Source organism: Oncorhynchus masou, chromosome 11 (genome assembly GCF_036934945.1).
Source record: "Oncorhynchus masou masou isolate Uvic2021 chromosome 11, UVic_Omas_1.1, whole genome shotgun sequence".
Classification (NCBI taxonomy): Eukaryota; Metazoa; Chordata; class Actinopteri; order Salmoniformes; family Salmonidae; genus Oncorhynchus; species Oncorhynchus masou.
The window spans coordinates 52,372,330-52,396,448 of record NC_088222.1 but is presented as its reverse complement, the minus strand read 5'-3'; the positions used below and the strand labels follow the sequence as shown (position 1 = coordinate 52,396,448).

Below are 24,119 nucleotides of genomic sequence, written 5' to 3'. Positions count from 1 at the left end.
AATTCAACGGCTCAGACACGTAACGTATGTGGCAGAGTCTACAGACAATCACAGATTACAAAGGGAAAACCAGCCACATCGCGGACACACATCTTGCTCCTGGACAAGCTCAACACCTTCTTTGCCCTCTTTGAGGGCAACACGGTGCCATCGACGTGGCCCGCCACCAAGGACTGTGGGCTCTCATTCTCGGTGGCTGACGTGAGTAAGACATTTAAACTTGCAGCATGGCTGCTGGCCCAGATGGCATCCCTCGTCGCATCCTCAGAGCATGCACAGACCAGCTGGCTGGAGTGTTTACGGACGATTTGGAATGGCCCACCCACACACACAGTGTGGTGAAGAAGGCGCAACAGCGTCTCTTTAACCTCAGGAGGCTGAAGAAATTTGGTTTGGCCCCTAATAGCCTGACAAACTTTTATAGATGCACAATTGAGAGCATCGTGTCGGGCTGTATCACCACCTGGTACGACAACTGCACTGCCCGCAACCGCAGAAGGGTGGCGCTGTCTGCCCAACACATAACTGGGGGTACACTACCTGCCCTCCAGGACATCTACAGTACCCAATGTCACAGGAAGGCTAAAAATATCATCAAGGACATCAACCACCCGAGCCACGGCCTGTTCACCCCGTTACTATCCAGAAGGAAAGGTCAGTACAGGTGCATCAAAGCTGGGACAGAGAGACTGAAAAACAGCTTCTATCACAACAGGCCATCAGACTGTTAAAAAGCCATTACTAGCCGGCTACCACCCGGTTACTTAAACCTGTACCTTAGAGGATGCTGTCCTCGTCACTTTATATAATGCACTCTAAATAATGCCACTTTTAATATCTTACATTACTCATATCACATGTGTATATACTGCATTTTATACATTTTATATATATCTATCGCACCTTGCCTATGCCGCTCAGCCATCGCTCATCCATATATTTACATGTACATATTCTCATTCACCCCTTTAGATTTGTGTGTATTAGGTCGTTGTTGGGGAATTGTTAGATTGCTTGTTAGATATTAGAACTAGAAGCACAAGCATTTCGCTACACTCGCATTTGTTAACCATGTGTATGTGACAAATAACATTTGATTTGATTAAATTTGATTTTTGTACATAAACATGGTGTCACGGCCGATGCTGGAAGAAGACCAAGGCGCCGCGTGGTGAGCGTACATTTCCCTTTTTATTTAAAATGTTGCCAACAAAACAACAACCAAACGCAACAACCGTGACGCTTACAGGGCATTAGTGCCACAAACAAAGTTAGCTACCCACAATCAAAGGAGGGAAAAAGGGCTACCTAAGTATGATTCCCAATCAGAGATAACGATAGACAGCTGTCCCTGATTGAGAACCAAACCCGGCCAGAATATAGAAACAAAGAAACCTAGAAAACAAAACATAGAATGCCCACCCAAATCACACCCTGTCCAAACCAAACTAGAGACATAACAAGGCTCTCTCAGGTCAGGGTGTGACACATGGAATCACTGGTCACTTTAATAATTGGACACTAGTCACTTTTAATAATGTTAACATACTACTTTACTCATTTCATATGTACAGTATATACTGTATTCAATTCTACTATATTTTTGTCAATGCCACTCCAACATTGCTCATCCTATTATTTATATTTCTTAACTCCATTCTTTTACTTTATATTTTTGTGTATTGTTAAATACTGTTAGCGCGAGGAACACAAGCATTTCGCTACACCTGCAATAACATCTGCTAAATATGTGTACGTGACCAATACAATTTAATTGGATTAGATTTTTCCTCCGCAAACTCCATTGGCTTCCAGTCGAAGCTTGCATCCACGACAAGACCATGGTGGTTGCCTACCTTCAGACTCTGCTCAAACCCTACATCCTAACCTGAGCACTCTGTTCTGCCACCTCTGGTCTCTTGGACATCCCACCCCTACGGGAGGTCAGCTCCCGCTCAGCCCAGTCAAAGCTCTTCTGTCCTGGCACCCAAATGATAGAACCAGCTTCCCCCTGAAGATATGACAGCAGAGTCCCAGCCCATCTTCCCAAAAACATCAGAAACCCTACCTCCTCAAAGAGCATATTTTGTTTTTTAAATGGCTTTCACTACGAGCATTAACTTGAACGCACCTACTTCTGTAAGTCACTCCGGAAAGGAGAGTCTGCTGAATGACATGTAAATGTTGGTGCCAAGAGGCATGAAGAGGATTGACTGCATTGTGTCTAAGCATTATCAGGGATCGATGTAACATGCCTAACCGAATATGCACATAGGGCCCTGGAGACATGTGACCTGTTACCTTTTTAGGGGCATTCATGTCAAAGCCCCCTCATCCATTTTAAATAGTATGATGGCTGATAACACTCCATATGCCACCATGTGGGCACGTGTTCATGCTTAAAAGCCTCACTGAGTATACAATAGCATCTTGTAGCCATCGCTGTGTCCTTGAATACGTGCCAAATGGAATTCTGCATGTTTTAGGGCCGTGTTGGCTTAAAGGTATGACGTTCAAATACTTCATCCATAGAAGTCGAAATGACAAAAAGTGATCTCATGATTCATGTGGAAAAGTCTGATAAATCATCTGAATAAATCATCAGACGGGAATATTTATTATGAGACACGTTGTAATGGGACTTCAGCAACCTACTGTATATGCTTCAGGGCTATGTGTACTCCACATAATCCCGACAGAACCATTCTTGTCATTCATTCTGACGTGCCCGTAATATCCAGCACCATTTATTTAGATCTGTTAGCTCCGCAGCCATGACATCACACCAACTATACTATAACCCCCAGAAACAGAATGACATAACGCTAAGTGAGAGAGGAAACAGTTAGCGGGCAGAACAGGAGGACAACTATACTATAACTCCCAGAAACAGAATGACATAACGCTAAGTGAGAGAGGAAACAGTTAGCGGGCAGAACAGGAGGACAACTATACTATAACTCCCAGAAACAGAATGACATAACGCTAAGTGAGAGAGGAAACAGTTAGCGGGCAGAACAGGAGGACAACTATACTATAACCCCCAGAAACAGAATGACATAACGCTAAGTGAGAGAGGGAAAAGTTAGCGGGCAGAACAGGAGGACAACTATACTATAACTCCCAGAAACAGAATGACATAACGCTAAGTGAGAGAGGAAACAGTTAGCGGGCAGAACAGGAGGACAACTATACTATAACTCCCAGAAACAGAATGACATAACGCTAAGTGAGAGAGGAAACAGTTAGCGGGCAGAACAGGAGGACAACTATACTATAACTCCCAGAAACAGAATGACATAACGCTAAGTGAGAGAGGAAACAGTTAGCGGGCAGAACAGGAGGACAACTATACTATAACTCCCAGAAACAGAATGACATAACGCTAAGTGAGAGAGGAAACAGTTAGCGGGCAGAACAGGAGGACAACTATACTATAACTCCCAGAAACAGAATGACATAACGCTAAGTGAGAGAGGAAACAGTTAGCGGGCAGAACAGGAGGACAACTATACTATAACTCCCAGAAACAGAATGACATAACGCTAAGTGAGAGAGGAAACAGTTAGCGGGCAGAACAGGAGGACAATTTTTGTATTTTTTTATCATGTTTTTTTTTCTAGAATCTTCATTCCTTAATTACATGCATATGACAGAAAAACACTGTTACTCGTACATGTCGGTGGCCTAAATGTAATCTTTTCGCTAAACTTACTGGTACAGGGGATAATTGTATTTTTAAGAATGTTTGACAATAGACTGCCAAGCATTGTGGGCAAATTTGCAACTGAGCTGAGGAAAACTGTTGTGCATTTAGAAGTTGAATAAGAAAAAAACACGTCGGATTGAGTTTAAACGGTGGAAATTATCTAAGGCTTTGAAGCATCTTATCTCTGTTGTCATGTGCTACCTGTTCAGCATTCTCATGTCATGAGATTGGTGACTGTACACAGTATGTCTTAAGCAACACAAAATGACACCATATTTCCTATATCGTGCCCCATAGGGCTCTGGTCAAAAGTAGTGCACTACATAGGGAATAGGGTGTCATTTCACAGTCTGTTTGATCTCACTTGGCTAGAACCAGGGTGACCGAGAGTTGTCTCTCTACTCACACATCCTTGTTTTGGCACTGTAATGTGAATCCCGCCGCACAGCCACATGTGTCATTTCTAATGGAACTGAGAAAAACCTCTACTGACTATTACATTTAGGTACAGTATCATGTGCATTGAGTTGTAACCAAACCAAAGTTAATCAACTATACCCTATAGTTGGTTGCCAAGTGTAGGTTTAGCAACACTCTGATGTACAGTACCTTCAGAAAGTATTCAGACCCCTTGACTTTTCCTACATTTTGTTATGTTGCAGCCTTATTCTAAAATGGATTCAATAAATAAAAATCCTCAGCAATTTACACAGAATAACCGATAATGGCAAAGTGAAAGCAGGTTATTAAGAAATGTTTGCAAATTAATACCTTACATGAATACCTTATTTACATACAGTCCCAGGCAAAAGTGTGGACACACCTACTCATTCAAGGCTTTTTCTTTATAATAGTGAAGACAGCAACACTATGAAAAAACACATATGGAATCATTACCAAAAAAAGTGTTAAACAAATCAAAAATATATTTTAGATTTTAGATTCTTCAAAGTAGCCAAATTTGGCTTGACAGCTTTACAGACTCTTCTCTCAACCAGCTTCACCTGGAATGCTTTTCCAACAGTGTTGAAGGTGTTCCCACATATGCTGAGCACTTGTTGGCTGCTTTTTCTACGCTCTGCAGTCCAACTCATCCAAAACCATCTCAATTGGGTTGAGGTCAGATGATTGTGGAAACCAGGTCATCTGAGGCAGCACTCCATCACGCCCCTTCTTGGTCCTTTACACAGCCTCGAGGTGTGTTGGGTCATTGTCCTGTTGAAAAACAAATGATAGTCCTACTAAGTGCAAACCAGATGGGATGGTGTATTGCTGCAGAATGCGTCTCACAAAGACACGGCAGCTGATTGGCTCAAACACATTAAGAAGGAAAGAAATTCCACAAATGTACTTTTAACAAGGCACACCACTGAAATGCATTCCAGGTGGCTACCTCATGAAACTGGTTGAAAGAATGTCAAGAGTGTGCAAAGCTGTCATCAAGGCAAAGAGTGGCTACTTTGAAGAGTCTCAAATATAAAATATATTTTGATTTGTTTAACACTTTTTTGGTTACTACATGTATTTAATCCTTATTTTACCAGGTAAGTTGACTGAGAACACATTTACAGCAACGACCTGGGGGAATAGTCACAGATGAGAGCAGATGAATGAGCCAATTGCAAGCTGGGGATGATTAGGTGGCCATGATGGTATGAAGGCCAGATTGGGAATTTAGCCAGAACACCAGTGTTAATCTTACGATTAGTGCCGTGGGATCTTTAGTGACCACAGAGAGTCAGGACACCTGTTTAACATCCCATCCGAAAGATGGCACCCTACAGTACATAGAACAATATCTCCAATCACTGCCCTGGGACAATGGGATATTTTAGATCAAAAGAAAGGGTGCCTCTTACTAGCCCTCCAACACCACCTGTTCTCCCATCGAGAGACTGACCTGGACCAACCCAGCTTCAGTAACAGGCCAGCAGTGGGATGCAGGGTGGTATGCAGCTGACTACATATGTTATTTCATGGTTTGGATGTGTTCACTATAAAATAGTGTATATACTGTATATAAACAAATACATTTAAAAAACCTTGAAAGAGTAGGTGTGTCCAAACTTTTGACTGCTACTGTAAGTTTTCAGAACCTTTGCTATGAGACTGGAAATTGGACTCAGGTGCATCCTGTTTCCATTGACCATCCTTGAGATGTTTCTACAACTTGACTGGAGCCCACCTGGGTTAAATTCAATTGATTGGACATGATTTGGATTTGGAAAGGCACATACCTGTCTATTTAATATATAAAGGTCCCACGGTTGACAGTGCATGTCAGAGCAAGAACCAAGCCATGAGGTCGAAGGACTTGTCTGTAGAGCTCCGAGACAGGATTGTGTCGAGGCGCACATTTGGGGAAGGGTACCAAAAAATGTCTGCAGCATTGAAGGTCCCCAAGAACACAGTGGCCTCCATCATTCTTAAATGGAAGATGTTTGGAACCACCAAGACTCTTCCTAGAGCTGGCCGACCCGGCTAAACTGAGCAATCGGCAGAGAAGGGCCTTGGTCAGGGAGGTGACCAAGAATCCGATGGTCACTCTAATAGAGCTCTCGAGTTCCTCTGTGGACAACCATCTCTGCTGGGGCAGCTGGTTGACTAGTGGTTAGAGCATTGGGCCAGTAACTGTAAAGGTTGCTGGATCAAATCCCTGAGCGGACAATTCAAAAATCTGTCATTCTTCCCCTGAGCAAGGCAGTTAACCCACTGTTCCCTGGGTGCTGAAGATGTAGTTGTTGATTAAGGCAGCCCCCTGTACCTCGCTCATTCAGAGGGGTTTGGGTTCAATTCAGAAGACACTTTTCTGGTGAATCTGTTCAGTTGGACAACTTGCTTGGTATCCTAACCTAACCCCTAGCATAGCTGCAGTTAAGGCTGCTGGTAGCCTAGTGGTTAAGATTGCTGGGCCAGCAACTTAAAGGTCACTTGTTCAAATCCCTCAGCAGACTAGGTGAAAAATCTGTCTGAGCAAGGCATTAATCCTAATTGCTCCCGTAAATCAATCTGGACAAGAGCGTCTGCTAAATGACTGAGATGTTAGCTAGAATTTGTACAAATGATGAACCTATTGTACATTTTGCAAAATCGCAACGCATACACGTAATATAGATTGTAACTCATAACATATCGTGCGAAATGGTTGGTGGACTTCCACAAAACGAATACATGACATACAAAACGTAACATATGGTGTGCTTTCGATTTACAGACAGAATGACTGACCAGGTTGGACTTGAGGATGCAGGTATACAGCTCAGCATGGCATCACTGTATCCAGCAGAAAGTATTTTTGTGTTGGCTCAGTAAATGTATTTCTAAGTAGGTCAAATCCAATTGAAAGTCCCCAAACAGACCTTGTGAGAAACTGCTGTGTGGCTTCCGGCTGGGGAGAGTGTCAGGGACTATTACCAACGGTTGTGTGTTTCTACTTAGCCAGTTGAATGAGGTTTGAAGCTGATCCTTCAGTTGTTGCCTGCGCTTGTCTCAGCACTCAGCACTTTGTCACTTTGAGACGTGCTAGAATCTGTCTTCCTGCAGGCCCCTGTCTGTCTAATTTCTGCTAAGTAATCAGGCCAGTGTCTGAGAACAGTGACGCTGTCATCTGCAGGCTCAGGAGAAGCTTAAAGATATAGTGCCTTTCTTCTGGGTGATGGAGGTAAATTGTGTGTTTGAAAGTTGAACCGCCATGTCGTGTAGACCTAGATAAAAGCAATGAGGCCCCGACAACCACAGGCGCTATTGGCCTGGTAGCATGCGTGGTGCTGAAAGGACAGCGCCAAAGATGGGTGTGGCCAAAACACGTGAATATTAGAAACAACCCTTGCCTGAATAAGTGTCCCTGAATAAATTGCTTATCTTAGGCTACTCCCGTACAAAATAATACCCAGTAATCAGTTACGGTTATTATATAACAAGCAATATATTTTGTCTTAAGATATTCAATATAGGCCTATTCAGAGGAGCTGACAGTTGCCATACCAGGTGCAGTTATTTTCCTCGATAATGCATTGAAGATATTTGGTGCGTCTGTGGTAAGCTAACATCTCAAATGTGTGACTGAACAGCTCGAGGGGGTGAAAAAAAAGCTCCTGCTGCAGGTATCACTTTGTTTTCATGAGACCCAGGGCAGCACTGCCACCTCCGTTTTGGAGACTCGCGCCTACTCCCCCTTGCCTCCTCCTGCCCTGTGCAGCTACACACTAGAACAGTTTCAGACCTACTTTCACCTTCTTTCCGTTCACTACAGCGCACTATGGCCGAGCGTAAGCAGAATTGGAGCAGGGAGGAGAATGATGACTTACCGGTGTATCTCGCCCGTCCCGGAACGGCCGACCAGGTACCCCGGCAAAAATACGGAGGTATGTTTTGCAACGTTGAGGGAGCATACGAGAGCAAAACCATTGATTTTGATGCTCTGAGCGTCGGTCAGCGTGGGAACAGAACCCCTAGGACTGCTAAACCGGAGAACGCGCAGGAGGCGAGGAGCCCTACAAGTGAGAGGTCTCCATGTAAAGAAAGTGTAATTTGGCACGATATGAGAGACTCTGGCACAGAGAGAAAATGTACCAGAGGCAAGGAAGTCCTACAGAACCTGGGTGATGAAAAGGTAAGTTCTACTGTTGCGTGCCACAGATGTCTGCAGTAATCAATGTACCCGTCAGTTTAAAAAATTGTGATCTAAATACAGTACAACACAAGAGACGCACAGCAGCTGACACTCAACTCTAAATGCAGAGGAGCATACAGATGAATTCATGTTGTGTCATGGCAACAGACATTTGACAAATTGTTCTTCCTCATATCAAAGGGCTCCTTGAGAAACTTGCCAACTACATTGTAAGTGCATCCGGATATTGAATGATGTAAGAAGGAGTCAGTTTGACACTCTAAAAGTATCAATACAGCACAATACTCAATCCAACGAATTACAGGTTTATGCGAAATATTCAATCACGTTTCCTTCCCTCTTTTTAGCGATTGACTATTAATTGCGTATCTTACTTAGCTTTCCTCAAATTATTTTTTTTGTTATCCAGTTTAAACGGCTTAAACTGTACATCACACGGTGTAGACACACCTCCACGTGTCAACCATTTACACAAATTGCATGATGGTAATGTTGTACTGTTACAATATTTGCATGTGTGTCAAGCCTGAACAGCCTTGGCGCAAACTTGTGCTGATATTTGGGAGTCTCGGCCAGGTACATACTGTAGGCTGACAGTAAGTGGCCTTCAGATTGCAGGCCTGCGTAGGACATACGCAACGCAGCTAGTGAGGTAGCTACTGCTCTGTGTCAGCGGTCATGGGCAGCCTTGCTGTATGGAGAAAGGTGCTTTCTGGATCCATAAGTGCCCATATATCTATGAACTAGGAAATGTATTAATCCTTCTCGACTGTAATGTGATTTGTGGATTCAAATAAAGTATTTTATATGTGCGTGGGAAGAACAAGTGTGTGTGTGTGTGTGTGTGTGTACGTGCGTGTGTGATTCTGCCTCTCAACAGGCTTGTGGAAAGTTAATAAAGTTGTAAAAGGGAACTTGGAACAACCAGTATCAATGGGACATGTTTGGGATACAGAGGTATCTGAAAGATAATGAAATGCTATAAATACTGGAATTTGATGAAGGTTGCAAGTATAAATCTGGTTGCATTTGATTTAGATTGGTCTGTGGTTCTGGATCACCTGCGGGAGACATAGGAACCCTTTCATCCTTTGGTTGCTTCACTCTGGCCACACACAAAGGGCCACAGAGCAGTTGGTCATGTGAAATGCTTTACTCAATTGACCACTTACATGCTGCCAGCGCACGTTGAGCCTGGCGTTAGTCTTTAGTCTCATGGAATAAACAAACAACTTGTACTTTCTCCCATAACTTCTCAGCTTTATGATTTGTGGCCAACTCACGCCACTCCAATCAAAACACAAATGAACACATTTTGCCAAGTCCGATCAATCGTATATCAGCCACATATCTTATGATTGTTAGTCTCAAATAAAAAACAAATGCATTTGAATGATCATACATCGACTTTGCAGGTTATAAGGAGCATATAAAAGGAATCCAGTAGGATCTTTTTGAGGAATTATTCTGGGAGGTTTTTTTTTTATGTCATATGTTCCACTTGCATCTCTTTCAGAACTTATCGGTGGGGAGTTTATTTGAGGTTTGAGCAATGAATACAACTTATTAAAGCATTGAAGCGTTTCAAATATTTCTCACTGTTATTTTTGGAATCAGTGCACTAATTCTTAGAATGGATGTTGGAGGTGTACCAGGATGGACATTTTCTGGTACACTAGCAAGCAACAACAGTTTCTCTTTTGTCTCGTGCTGAGTGGGGAAGTTCAGATGGTTAATATAGACGAGGTGATGTGAGTTATGAATCCATTCTGTGTCTGAAGACATTTTTATTCCTATTATAATGCAATTGGTGGGAAATTACAGTACAACATCACTTGTCCTTTAAACCTTCATAAAGGTGGTTTAATGAATATTTCAATTTGAATACTTCAGTTGAGCTTGTGGGCCACACAAAGTGATGATTCACGTGTGTTTCCCAAATGGCACCCTGTTCCCTTTTATGGTGCACTAGGGAATAGGGTGCCATTTGGGGCTGAGACACTGTATCCTGCCCTGCTATACCGTAATCCCTTTGGCTCAGAGATGAGAAAATCCATTAGGTTGAGTGAGGATGATTACTACATAGTCATAGCTCTGCCAGTCAGTCCTAGACACACACCCAAACTTAGCACGGAACAAGAGACAGACCAAGCAAAACCAAGGTCACTAACTGCACTCCGTGAGGCGCTGATTCAGCGCAGTGAAGTGTCTTCTCACTCTCTGCCAGTTTGTGCTGTGATGGCAGATTGTCTCCTGTTGCATAATAAATCAAGGCGACATTTCTATCCAGGCATCACGGGGAGGACTAGTGGTGTGTCATCATAGACTGATATGCGGTTTTGACTAGATGGTATACAGCTACGGTCAGAATGGACTTTTCGTAGCAAGTCAGGAGATTAAAGGTAGCAGGTTAGGATAATTAGTTTAAGGTTAGGAAAAGAGTCGGGGTCAGCTAAAATGTTTTAAAAATGATACTAAACCAGCTGCATCTAGCCATGACATACCTCTTGTGGCTGCTAGGGTCCCCATGTGGACCGATGTGGAACTGCTGCAGCCCTGATCTGACCGTCTGATCTGAGTCTGCTGTGTCCTGTGTTGCTCCCATCTTGTGGCGGTGACATTATCAGTCTGACAACTAATGTCAGCCGAATTAAACCTGGGAGCTTCTTTCTGTTCTGCCCTCTCATGCAAGCGAATGCCAAACGGAACTTCAGCTGAAATGTCTAGCGAATGCAAGTTCTGTTTCACCCGAATGTGCACTCCTATCAGTACCCTATATAATCAATGTTTCATTATGAAGTTATAATCATGCTCTACCACATGAGGCCAGAGTATGAAGCCTCACAATACAATATTTATTAAGAATGCATATTTAAGAATTTATAACCATGTGCTCCCATCTTCATAAAATTGTATTTTTTTTCGGCAGCTCTTAAGTCTCCTGTGACACGCCTAAACTTTACATGAGCACACTGGGAATTAATCCCCTTTCTCTACTCCATTGAAAGTCTTGATTTGTTTAGCAACACCACTAAGGCTTGTGTCTCAGTGGAACGGTAGGTACCTCTTCATACAAACAACCAGGGATGGAGAGTCTCCGTGCCCTGCCTTGTCTTTGATTCAGGGAGGTGGCCAAACCATGGGAGGGCCCTCTCTTTGTCCTCTGCCCGTTAGGGTAATGCTCCAGGGATGGCCTTTCTCTCCACACTCCCCCAGCATCCGTAAAATTCCTGTCATGGTGGTAATGGGTTAGGGGCTCGGCCCAGGGGGTTGGGGCTATAGGGGGATAGGGTTAGGGGGTTTAATCCCCTTTGGCCCACAGGGTGGAAGGTGTGTGTCAGACCCCTCTGTGGCTGGCTTGTACATGATACCCAGCTTCCTGTCTGTCACACCCCTCTGTGGCTGGCCTATACATGATACCCAGCTTCCTGTCTGTCACACCCCTCTGTGGCTGGCCTGTACATGATACCCAGCTTCCTGTCTGTACCTATGAGTATGCTCTAGTGCATTACTTTTAGAACATCAAAGACAAGAATTACTGTCTATTACTATATTTGGATTTTAATGGGAATATCATACATTTCCATCTGTATCATTCAGTGTGCCTTCTGCGCTTGCAGAGGAAATATCCAGCCAACATTAAGTGCTTTGTTGATGCATTCTCCAGGGATAGTAAATGCTGAAGTAATAACTGGTCTGTCCACATCCATGAAAGGACATGTCAACAGTGTGCTATTAGGAAGCACCTTATCATTCCTCACTAAATGACTTCCTCCTCGGTTTTCTTGTTTATATTGTACGGATATTTACTGGACTAATGTACACAGCATCTCCCATAGCCCCTTTTCAACTCATGATAATCAATTTGTACTTTGAGATACATACACCATACAGATACACACACACACACACACACACACACGCACGCACGCACGCACGCACGCACGCACACACACACACACACACACACACACACACACACACACACACACACACACACACAGTGTTGTTTTTGATTCACAGAACCTCATTATCGGTGCATTAGGGAAGGGGGTCTGCTCTACTGAGGCCCAGACAATAGAGACACATGGCAGGGTGGGGACAGTGACAGGCTCTGTGGGTCCGACAGCTGTTACTCGCCAGCAAGCTCCACCCTCTTTGTTCATAATAACAGGTCGACCAGTCTAGCCCAATAATTACCGAGATCATGGACACAGATATCAGCTCTCCCTGAAATACTGCATCTCAATTTTTTGTAGCCCATAAAAAATGGAAAAAGGGGGAAGTTCTAGAGTTGTTGTGCACTTGTACTGTACAACCCTGTCATGGTTCCTAGTTATCACATGACACTGAAGAAACTCGTGCATTGCCTTTACATTAAATCATACATGATTGGTGGATTGTGGATACTCCGGAAGTCGTCTATTCTATTGTGTATGGGTAACCATTTGTATGGTGTCTGAAGGCTAGACCACTCCCAGTAAAATAATATAAATGGCAGGCCTTTTTGAGAGCCGTTCTACTTTATTTTGTCTGGAAAAAAAGATCACTTGACATAAGTTGCTTTACAGTGAAAACACCGACCTCCAATTTAAAAAAAATAAAGTGGATTTGTCACTTGCTGAGCTTAGAAATAAGACTGCATGGCTTAAGCAGATAGGACAGCCTGCCCCGTCCTTAGCTGTCAGGCCCACGCCCCTCTTGTCTCAGCTCCACAGGGAATACAGTATATAGGCCTAGTCTACTGCGTGGTACCTACATGCTCTGCCCATTGGCTATCCACGGCCGCACCGGTTCTTATGATCAATTTAGCCGTGAATTAACTAGTGCATTGTTGGCCTGCTGGGATCTATCAGCGCTGCATGCATAGCATGTTGAACACACCATTGAGTTTACACAACAAAGCTATAAAGTAGCGAGCTCATAGTGGTCGCCAACACCTGCTGTTGAGCGTCCTCTTGTGGAATGATTTGATCATTGCAGTTTTACAAATTAGACTGTATTTTGAGGGAGGAGTCCACCGGATGATCAGAGTAGACTTTCTAGCTCACTACGAAGCGCACTTTACATTGCAGAGAGAGGCGACCATTCCCTAGTTTTCCCATCCAGGCTGTAGCCGCAGAAGCATTCAGAGGGGAATATTTCAAGGCTTTGTTCAGAGGTGGAATCAGTTTTCAGTCGTAATCATGTCTGGGCATTCTTATCAAGGCAAAAAGAATATTCCAAAGATCACAGTAAGTAGAAAGTAATATCTGCCTCAATTATTCTTGAAACTTGCATGCTTGATTGATGCAAATCAGTGCATTGGTTTTGTCTTTCCTTTTTTTTAATGTAACCGCTATTCAGAGCTGTGGCAAATAGTCATTAATGGGCAGATGCATACAGGCTTTTGTCATCCGTTTGGAATATTTTCCTAACCATTATGATAGTCTATTGAACATCGCCGCTGGAAAATGAAATACAGTGCTAAGTAGTGCGGAATGAGGTGGCATGATTGGCCACAATAGTGACAGCCGGAGAGACAGAACAAGGCGTTTTCTTAAAGGTAACTTGCATCTTCTTTGTTGAGGATGGCATGGTACCCGTGCGCAGTGCATGTGGCTCATGTGCAAGATATATAATGAAATAAATCAAATAACCTACATCTTCACACTGGACTGTATTTGTTAGAACTTTCAGTTTTTTTCAACTAAATTGTGGCAACTGGAACGATTGAGGAAAGAGAGAAAATGCTGTAGGAAATCATATTATTTTTCAAATAAATAATAAATAACATTATCGCGTTTTGGATTTTGTTTTTGTAGCCTACAGGGCCAAATATGTTGAAAACTCGGCCTCCTATGATAAGAAAAAACGAATACAAAGGAATAAATAAGTTATAACTGTGTGAATCGAGGAAATATATGGCCTAATCGTTTTCATTATTGAAGAACTTTAATTATGTATCATAATAAACCACGTTGTACACACCAATTCTGTTAAATACATATGTATTTGTCCAGCTGTAGGCAATCTGAGCGTCTGGACTGGTGCAGGGAGAGAAAAAAGAATCTCCCACGCCCATGTGTGATCAGATGCGATAACCCGCCTGTTAAATGGGTCATTTCCAATTCTGCATCACTAGAACATAATGTAACAGAATTCGCCGGTGCGGTGCGGTGCTTAAAGGGGTTGGGAGTGTAAATCGGTGCAAGCAACGTGGTGGCCTGGATTGATGCTGCAGCACAGCTCTGGGTATGTCTGAAATGGCTGCGTGTTCATTGTTGCGGCGAAGGGTGATGTTTTATTCCAGGAGAGACGCCCTTTGTCTCGTCTGATATCACTGACTGATTGGGGGTGGATGCCGGCTGGCTTGCAGCGGTCCTCTGATATGTAAAGCATCAGCACTCACGATAATGTTTTAGGAACCGTTTGTGCATGTTTTCTATGTGTATATTTTTACATATTTTATTTTGTGGGGGCTTTGAACATCTTTGTGTGGCCTGTAAAGGTAATACACCTGCTGCAAAATCTAGGACCTCAGGCTGTACTGGCCCCTGGGGGCATTATTTTATGCTTCATCATCAATTCTACATACCTACCTTCTTGTAGACCTATAACTTTACCCTACTGTACAATATGTACAATATTTACCTGACTCCAAAATCATGTGTGATAGCACCAACTTGACATAATGGAGAATCTAATATCCTTTAAACAATTATTAATAGACAGTTCTTTACAGTGTAATTACATGTAGGCTATAGCCTGACAATCTGAGAAAGATATTGTATTGAGAATGATTTTCCTCGTTTATTTCTACCCCCTACATTCCATCTGTTTCCCTCTGTCTGGGAACAGTGGAGACCATGTCAGATTTCTAGGTGTGGTTATGGTTTTTCCATGTCCTCACAGTAGCCCACTGTAGTGCCGTGCATGTCATCAATAATCCCCTCCAGCTGGAACCTGTATATGTGGGCAGGACTGACAGGCCTTACCCAGAAAAAAACACGATTCCCCCCACCGACACCTCAAAACAGGGCGCCTCCATCCCCACACTGTCTGCAAAGTGGGCCTGACTGCAATCAAAACATCCTGCAGTAACCACCCAGCTATTGCCATCCACTCTCCATGGTAACCTGCATAGAGACATAGCACCTCGGTTAACCTTGTTTCCCTAGCTCTAGCCTCTTGACATGAGGCCATTTTCCCATTCTGGAAGGAGATGGTGGGCAGGCCCAATCGGAACCAGATTTGAGTGTACTTTGGCCTATCACAAGATCACACTGCTGGAGACCTGCCTCTGTGATGTGGTGGCTAGGCAATTTATTTCGATTGAAATGTCCTATTGTTTTGACTTTTCTGCAGAAAGAAATTAATCATGTGCTTTTGAGCGAAAAGTCAATATTTTTGTCACTAAGCAACACGGCTGAGGGAAGCAGAGGCACTGGCTCGCATGCAGCAGGAAGGCTTTCCCTTCCATTGGTCTCGGCCTGCCCGCCCGCCCGCCCGCCTGCCCGCCTGCCTGCCCGCCTCATAGAGAAGGGTCTCACATTTAATGGACGCCTCTGTAATATCCTCTTGGCTCTGTGTGTTTTGGCTGCTGTGTTTTCCCTGTTAGCAACAACACATGGCAGCATTGTTCCCAGTCAAACTCTGCAGATGTCCACAAGAACTGGCCTGTTGCAAATGCTTCTCTGACGGTAATGTGTTCTCGTCTCAATTTGGTCAGTGTGGAAAAACCTTCACAAACCTTCACAATGCAGCATACTTCCTTTAGACTATCTTTAGTATTTTCTGGCTTGCGTATCAACCTCGTGTACAAGGACTTATTATTGGCTGTTCCCAATGTCAAATTGCAGCAAACCACTGTCCACTTGGGCCCTTTTGACCTCATGAGGAGATTTTATCACGAGCATGTCTCACGATCCTAATCCTCCGATTGTTCCACATTGTGTAAGCTTAGACTATTAATGAAATCCTGTGACCCCCCCCTACACACACACACACACACACACACACACACACACACACACACACACACACACACACACACACACACACACACACACACACACACACACAGTATCTGTCTGTGTGCCACGCCAGGCCAGTGCTGTGGATAGGCTCTACATTAAGGCTGTATGTGTCCAAAAACCTCACCCTGTTCCCTATAAGCACTGACCGAGGCCTTTTATCCAGTGTCATTTGGGACGCAAACATAGACACGCTACCCATTAATGTCTTTTTGTTCTCCTTTACTGTGACTGGCTGCAGCCTGGTTGATTGTCAGGCGGGGGGGGGGGGTAGGCCCAATGGCACATGACCTAGTCAAGGTCAGCCTAAGTGATTAGGCGGGGCTTTGACGTCGACCAAAGTGGACAGCACGAGACCAAGTACACGGCACACGCTCCTCCCAGTTACCCGTCGAAGGCAAAGTGATACGTTTGAGATGATGTGTAGCCTACGTTAAAAGGTAACAGTTGAACGGGTAGAAACGTGAAACGCACAAAGAGTCAGTGAGGAAGATACTGTTATTTCAGAAATGTCCTTAGACATATTATGGATATAGTTTCCCTTTCTGATTTCATTGGAACTTTTTTCATAGAATGGGTTTTTAGTAGTACTGTAATGATACGGCGACCACACAGATGTGTGTGATTTTCATATGAGTTGGTTCCATCCCTTTCCTCAAGCTCTGCATGGCTTGGGATGGGACTCTTCACAGGTGGCGTTTTGACTTGTTTATGAGTAAGTTTAACAGTGAACAACATGTTACAGTTCCTGTCATGACCCATCTGCGTATCCACCATTGTAGACCAATGGTGTGCAGTCACACCTCAAGGATTTTAGCTGGTCTTCATATGAACACTACTGCAACTACGGGATTCTGTCAAAGCGTTTTAACCACCGCAGATTGTCTGTATCGTTTTACTCTTTTAATTGATGTCATATTTATGTTGTAAACAAAGGGTGAGGAATGTCTTGCAAAAACAAAGACTATCTTTCTTTTCCGTCGTTCTTTTCAGTGGGATTTCTAGAGTTATGCATTTGAGGGTTGGGGTTTCATACTAAGCCCAGGGAAATCACTGGATTCTCTGATCATTATAATCACTTGGGAGATACCCTTGTTTACACAGCGGAGACCACTGGCCTATGAACAATTCAGTGCATTCAGTCATTTCCAGCCACAGCAAGGTTCCACCACATAAAAACATGAATGTTCACAAAATCGCAACCTTGATAAAAATGACCTCCAAAAACATTTGACTTTCTCTCATTTATTTATATGATTATTATTATTTGATATAGGAACTTATTCTGCTCCATTAATCCCATCTCCATGAAGCATTGAGATGGTGGACAAAGGCCTATATGTGTAGGATCTTAATTTGACCCAGTTTGCTACAGCAGGAAAATAATCCTGCAGCAACGGAAAATGTGAATTATTATGTGAAGTATGATAGACATTTTTGTAAGGGTTTACCATAAAACTTCAATTAATAGCCTATTTGCTTAAATTACTTAACACAACAGGCGCTTATTTGAGACAGGCTTCTGTTCGAGTCAGGTGTCTATTTCCTTAATGCACAGCTTTTGCTAATTTGCATAGTTTATTGTTTTATTCCAGCATTCACTTCCAGAATTTTAATCAGTTAATAATTTCTTGTAGTGTGTTATCATTTACACACTGTGTTATGTTTCTTTTTTTCTTAGTATGCCTCTATTTCAATTTTTTTTTTACTTTTCCTTGACAATAATTATTCTCCTCTTTGACTGTGCATTTTCGGCAGTTCTTACTTTCGCCACTAGAGGGGTGTCTGCAGATTTCCTGGGTCAGTACTCCCGAAGTTATTGACTATTTTGGTGCTTGCCAGTTAGCTAGTAGTTCTCAGATGTAGGCAGCCAATGGCTAGCAGAGATCTGGAGACTGGCTAGGCCACTCCAGGACCTTGAAATGCTTCTTACGAAGCCACTCCTTCGTTGAGGTGGTGTGTTTGGGATCATTTGGGATCATTGTCATGCTGAAAGACCCAGCCACGTGTCATCTTCAATGCCCTTTCTGATCGAAGGAGGTTTTCACTCAAAATCTCACGATACATGGCCCCATTCATTCTTTCCTTAACATGAATCAGTCGTCCTGGTCCCTTTGCAGAAAAACAGCCCCAAAGCATGTTGTTTCCAACCCCATGCTTCACAGTAGGTATGGTGTTCTTTGGATGCAACTCAGCATTCTTTGTCGTCCAAACACGACAAGTTGAGGTTTTACCAAAAAGCTCTATTTTGGTTTCATCTGACCATATGACATTCTCCCAATCTTCTTCTGGATCATCCAAATGCTCTCTAGTAAACTTCAGACAGGACATGTACTGGCTTAAGCAGGGGGACACGTCTGGCACTGCAGGATTTGAGTCTCTGGCTGCGTAGTGTGTTACTGATGGTAGGCTTTGTTAATTTGGTCCCAGCTCTCTGCAGGTCATTCACTAGGTCCCCCGTGTGGTTCTGGGATTTTTGCTCACTGTTCTTGTGATCATTTTGACCCCATGGGGTGAGATCTTGCGTGGAGCCCCAGATCGAGGGAGATTATCAGTGGTCTTGTATGTCTTCCATTTCCTAATAATTGCTCCCACCGTTGATTTCTTCAAACCAAACTGCTTACCTATTGCAGATTCAGTCTTCCCAGCCTGGTGCTCTTTGGTCTTGGCCACAGTGGAGTTTGGAGTGTGACTGTTTGAGGTTGTGGACAGGTGTCTTTTATACTGATAACAAGTTCAAACAGGTGTCATTAATACAGGTAACGGGTGGAGGACAGAGGAGCCTCTTAAAGAAGAAGTTACAGGTCTGTGGGAGCCAGAAATCCTGCTTGTTTGTAGGTGACCAAATACTTATTTTCCACCATAATTTGCAAATAAATTTATTAAAAATCCTACAATGTGATTTTCTGGATTTTTTTTTTCTTATTTTGTCTGTCATAGTTGAAGTGTACCTATGATGAAAATTACAGGCCTCTCTCATCTTTTTAACTGGGAGAACTTGCACAATTGGTGGTTGACTAAATACTTTTTTGCCCCACTGTATCTGTATAATATTTTGGCAGTGTGGTCATAGATGGTGGTAGATGGCGGTATAAGTACAGCAGTAGAGTATGATGACGGTTAGTCAGATATGATGAAAGTGAGCATTCAGTTTTGATCCTGGCTCCGATTGGTGATGTCAGGACGGAGGCCTGAGGTAGGACAGTGACAGACGGGGGCGGGTGTTCAGGCACACAACAGGGACCTATGCAGCACAGTAGACCATCTAGATCAACTTTTGCCCCAGCTAACACACCTGACTCCAATAATCAACTAATCACGATCTTCAGTTTAGAATGCAATTAGTTGAAATCAGCTGTGTTGGTTAGGGCAGGGGGGGAAAGTGTGACACCAATCAGGAGTTGCCCAGGCCTGGTCTGGACCATGCGTCAAACACCATATAGGGATCATTGAAGAAAGATGACGTCCTCATGATCTTAGGGCTGGTGTTAGATACATTCACTTCCCTAAGGTCACTAAACCATCACCCCTTAGCTAGCCACGATATCCAGCCTTCCGCCCTCTCAGGGGCTAGCCAGCTGCATTGTGTGAGAAATGTGGAATATTATTACGCAGTACCATCTGCTTATATACTAGCAATCTGAAGCATACTCAGTTCCAAAACCCCTGAAGGTAGTGGTATGGTATGGGATTAGGAGGGGCTGTGCATTGTGTAGGTGGTGGGGGGCCCATTCTGTAAGTGACCCTGTATACAGTATACGTGCTCTCTTTCCGTCTGCCTCTGTGCTGTACACAGTGTGTTGCCGGTTCCAGGCAGACTGGGGAGACCTGTGTGGCTCAGAAGACCCTCCCTCCCGTCCCTACCACACTGTCTGGAAGACTGTGCAGGTGTCGGGATATATCACTAAGGCTACGTGTATACAGTACAGAATGGCTTCAATTAAAGCCGTAGGGAGGGGTGTGTTTACTATCTTGGCTCCACAGCCAAGATGGTAAATCACAAATCACACCTCGTTCCAATTGGAACGCTCCGATTCTGTTTCCTTACGGGGCAGTAAACTGAACCTAGGTATTTTACACAGTGTGAAAGGATAATGGGTACCGTACAAACATTATTCATACTGTTAAAAAGCCATTTGACTTTGGTTTAGGTCAATCTATGTCCTGGTCTAGTTCTAGAATCTAATGGTCTGACCAGAGGAGAGGCCTCAACGCTAATATCAACATTACAGCATCTCTCTCTCTCTCTCTCTCTCTCTCTCTCTCTCTGTGTCTCTCTCTCTCTCTCTGTCTCTCTCTGTCTCTTTGCATCTCTCTCTCTCTCTCTCTCTCTCTCTCTCTCTCTGTCTCTCTTTCTCTGCATCTCTCTCTCTCTCTCTCTCTGTCTCTCTCTGTCTCTCTCTCTGCGTCTCTCTCTCTCTCTCACTCTGCGTCTCTCGGTCTCTCTCTCTGCCAGGGAGCAGTCGTGTGCCATTCGCTGTCGCTCAGCATTATGCCCTGTTCCCTGTGAGGCGTGTCTCTAACAGACATGCCAGCCCACCGCTCAAGCCTGTCTGAGTGACCCTACTGTAGCAAAGGGTTACCATGGAGATGGTTAGCCAGTGGTCTAGTGGCTGTCTCTGTCGCAGCAGCTGAGGGGCTAGACGACAACGCCCTTTCTCACAGCCTATGTTATCTAGTCTTGTCTATCTAGTCCAACCTCATCTATGTGACTACTGGGCCATCCACCCATCTAGCAATGTGTAAAATGTAGGTTACTGTGTAGTTGCTATGTAATCTGTGTGAGTGGCAGGCAATTCTCAGTAGCCCTGTCTTGTGTGGATAGGGGAGTCAGACATTCCAAACAAATGGCTCTTGTTTCACCCCAGCTGCTGATGGGAGATTGCGCAACAACAAGAACCCCCCTCAAAAACACAAAAAAAGAAGTGTCTGCTGGAATTGACAGAATACTGATGCCATTGCTTTGGGCTTTCTAACATTCCCTCCCTCCCTCCCTCCCTCCCTCCCTCCCTCCCTCCCTCCCTCCCTCCCTCCCTCCCTCCCTCCCTCCCTCCCTCCCTCCCTCCCTCCCTCCCTCCCTCCCTCCCTCCCTCCCTTCCAACCCCACCCTTTCTTTCTTTCTTTCTTTTTCTCTCTCTCCAGAGCGACAGGCTTCTGGTCAAAGGCGGGAGGATTGTCAATGATGACCAGTCCTTTTATGCTGACATCTACATGGAGGATGGCGTCATTAAGTAAGACACAATGCTTGACCGTCACGTCCTCCCATGCATTTACATCTACATTTTACAGATGCTCTTATCCACAGTGAATTACAGTCAGTGCAAGGTAGGTAACACAACCACAAATGACAGTCATTTTGAGTACCATACAGATCCAGACAGTGCATAGTGGTGCACAGCGCGCCAGGCCAGAAGAAAGGCAAAGGGAGTACATTCCTCCCTGCTCTTGGAAGGGCACTCTTTCCCCCCCTTTCCTGTTCCCACTCGATCAGCCTATTAGACCCTTTGTCCTGTGTGCTCCCAAAGAGGAGCTCTGATAGTTAAATCACCCGCAGGAAGGTTAGAGCTGCATACCAATTAAGCAGGCCAGGCTAGCGTTGACCAGGCTAGCGTTGACCAGGCTAGCGTTGACCAGGCTATCGTTGACCAGGCTAGCGTGGACCAGGCTATCGTTGACCAGGCTAGCGTTGACCAAGCTAGCGTTGACCAGGCTAGCGTTGACCAGGCTAGCATTGACCAGGCTAGCGTTGACCAGGCTAGCATTGACTAGGCTAGCGTTGACCAGGCTAGCGTTGACCAGGCTAGCGATGACCAGGCTATCGTTGACCAGGCTATCGTTGACCAGGCTAGCGTTGACCAGGCTAGCATTGACCAGGCTAGCGTTGACCAGGCTATCGTTGACCAGGCTATCGTTGACCAGGCTATCGTTGACCAGGCTAGCGTTGACCAAGCTAGCGTTGACCAGGCTAGCGTTGACCAGGCTAGCATTGACCAGGCTAGCGTTGACCAGGCTAGCATTGACTAGGCTAGCGTTGACCAGGCTAGCGTTGACCAGGCTATCGTTGACCAGGCTATCGTTGACCAGGCTAGCGTTGACCAGGCTAGCATTGACCAGGCTAGCATTGACCTGGCTGCTGCTACTGGCGCAGATGGACAGACAGACCGACACTGCCCTCCTGTCTGTCTGTCTGTCTGTCTGTCTGTCTGTCTGTCTGTCTGCACGGCTGTCTGTCTGCACGTCTGTCTGTCTGCACGGCAGCCCTCCAAGCTGCTGTTTGACACGCTCTAATGACTTTCATCCAATCTGTAAGGATTGATAGTTTACTAATGTTGCTGGGTCACCGTTAGCTTTCCATTGGATGACCTTTACTGTACACCAGTCAGCCATGAGCAAAACTACATTACTTATGATATGATAATATATTCATTTCAGTTCATTCATTAGCTATTAAGCTGTTCATATCATGAATGCACAGCATTGTGTCAACTCAATGATACCCCTGCCCTGACATGGCTTTTCTCCCCTTCTAAACGTCCAGGCAGATTGGAGACAACCTGATCGTCCCAGGAGGGATCAAGACCGTCGAGGCCAACGGCAAGATGGTGATCCCCGGTGGCATTGACATCCACACACACTTCCAGATGCCCTACCGGGGCACCACCACCGTAGATGACTTCTCCCAGGGATCCAAGGCGGCCCTGGCTGGGGGAACCACCATGATCGGTGAGCGGGAGGGAAGGGAGCCATGGATCATGTGTCTCTCACTGGGGGAGGTGGGTGGGTGGGAGGTCTATCACAGTAACAGACAGCAGGGGCCCCATAGGAGGGATTGTTGTAGTTAACGACCCTTATGACATGGAAAGACTCCTGTGTCAATTACATCCAATTACATACAGAAAGCCTGAATCGTACTGTTTACTGTGTGTCTGTGGTTATTATCTGATTTTAGTTGAGAATTGAGGCAAGATTATAATCCACGCTACTCGCCTGTGGCAGTGTGAGATTGTAGACAAAACACAGTGTAGATTGTGAGGGGGCAGCCATGTGGCAGCTTTATCCATTGAGGAGGAAGAGAGAGAGAGGGAGAGAGAGAGAGAGAAAGAGAAAAAGAGAGAAAGCCAGAGCACAAGATAAAGTGGGGGGTAGAGGGTCTCTGAGCTCTCCTACATCAGCTAGTGTGGGCAGCCGTCCAGGGGACCACACAAAGGCCGTGGGGAGAGGGGGGGGAACGAGGAGGGGCTGGGGGGGGGGGGGGGTGCGTACGTAGTGAAACACAAGTCCCGTGGAAATAGGCGAGCTGTGTGTGAGGCATCCCAGCCCAAGCACCCAAAAATGGGCCGAACACACAGATGGCACAGCTGGTAGATAGGAATGACTCACTATGATCAACTGGTACTGAACTGTCTGGTGTCTGTGGCCCTGTGAAGGAAGAACTGCCTCCAGCTCACTCATGCAGTCCATTAGCCTATTCACCCCTCTATTCACGTTTGCGACACAGAGTTAAAAGCGATAAAGCCTCGGTCAGAGAGTCAACATAGTAAACAACATATCTGTTCATGGTTGCTGTTGACTCGAGATCGCATTATCACACTCAGAGGGATCTGGGGAGATTGGGCTGTCTTAAATTGGATCAGGAAGTGGTCAGGTGGTCAGGGCAGCAGGCGCATATATTACATCAGTGACGAGGGGGCATTTCTCTTCATCTCTTGAGCTGATCTGAGCCTCAGACTAAAATGAACAGTGAAGTTGATGTAACCCAAGC

The 24,119-nt window shown here is 44.7% G+C and overlaps 1 protein-coding gene across 4 annotated transcripts in view; it reads left to right on the top strand.

The window, feature by feature from the left end:
- The first annotated feature begins 7,934 nt into the window (after positions 1 to 7,934).
- The window catches only part of LOC135548821 (dihydropyrimidinase-related protein 3), a 36,359-nt gene continuing 20,174 nt past the window's right edge, over positions 7,935 to 24,119 (top strand). For 2 of the 4 annotated variants that reach the window (XM_064978775.1, XM_064978774.1), the window contains exons 1-3: positions 13,391 to 13,576; positions 21,500 to 21,588; positions 22,896 to 23,080. In XM_064978775.1, coding sequence (XP_064834847.1) covers positions 13,529 to 13,576; positions 21,500 to 21,588; positions 22,896 to 23,080 — 322 coding nt within the window. In that variant the 5' untranslated portion in view covers positions 13,391 to 13,528. Of the gene's footprint in view, positions 8,322 to 13,390; positions 13,577 to 21,499; positions 21,589 to 22,895; positions 23,081 to 24,119 lie in introns of those variants that run through there. The other 2 variants (XM_064978773.1, XM_064978772.1) reach the window with 2 other exon arrangements.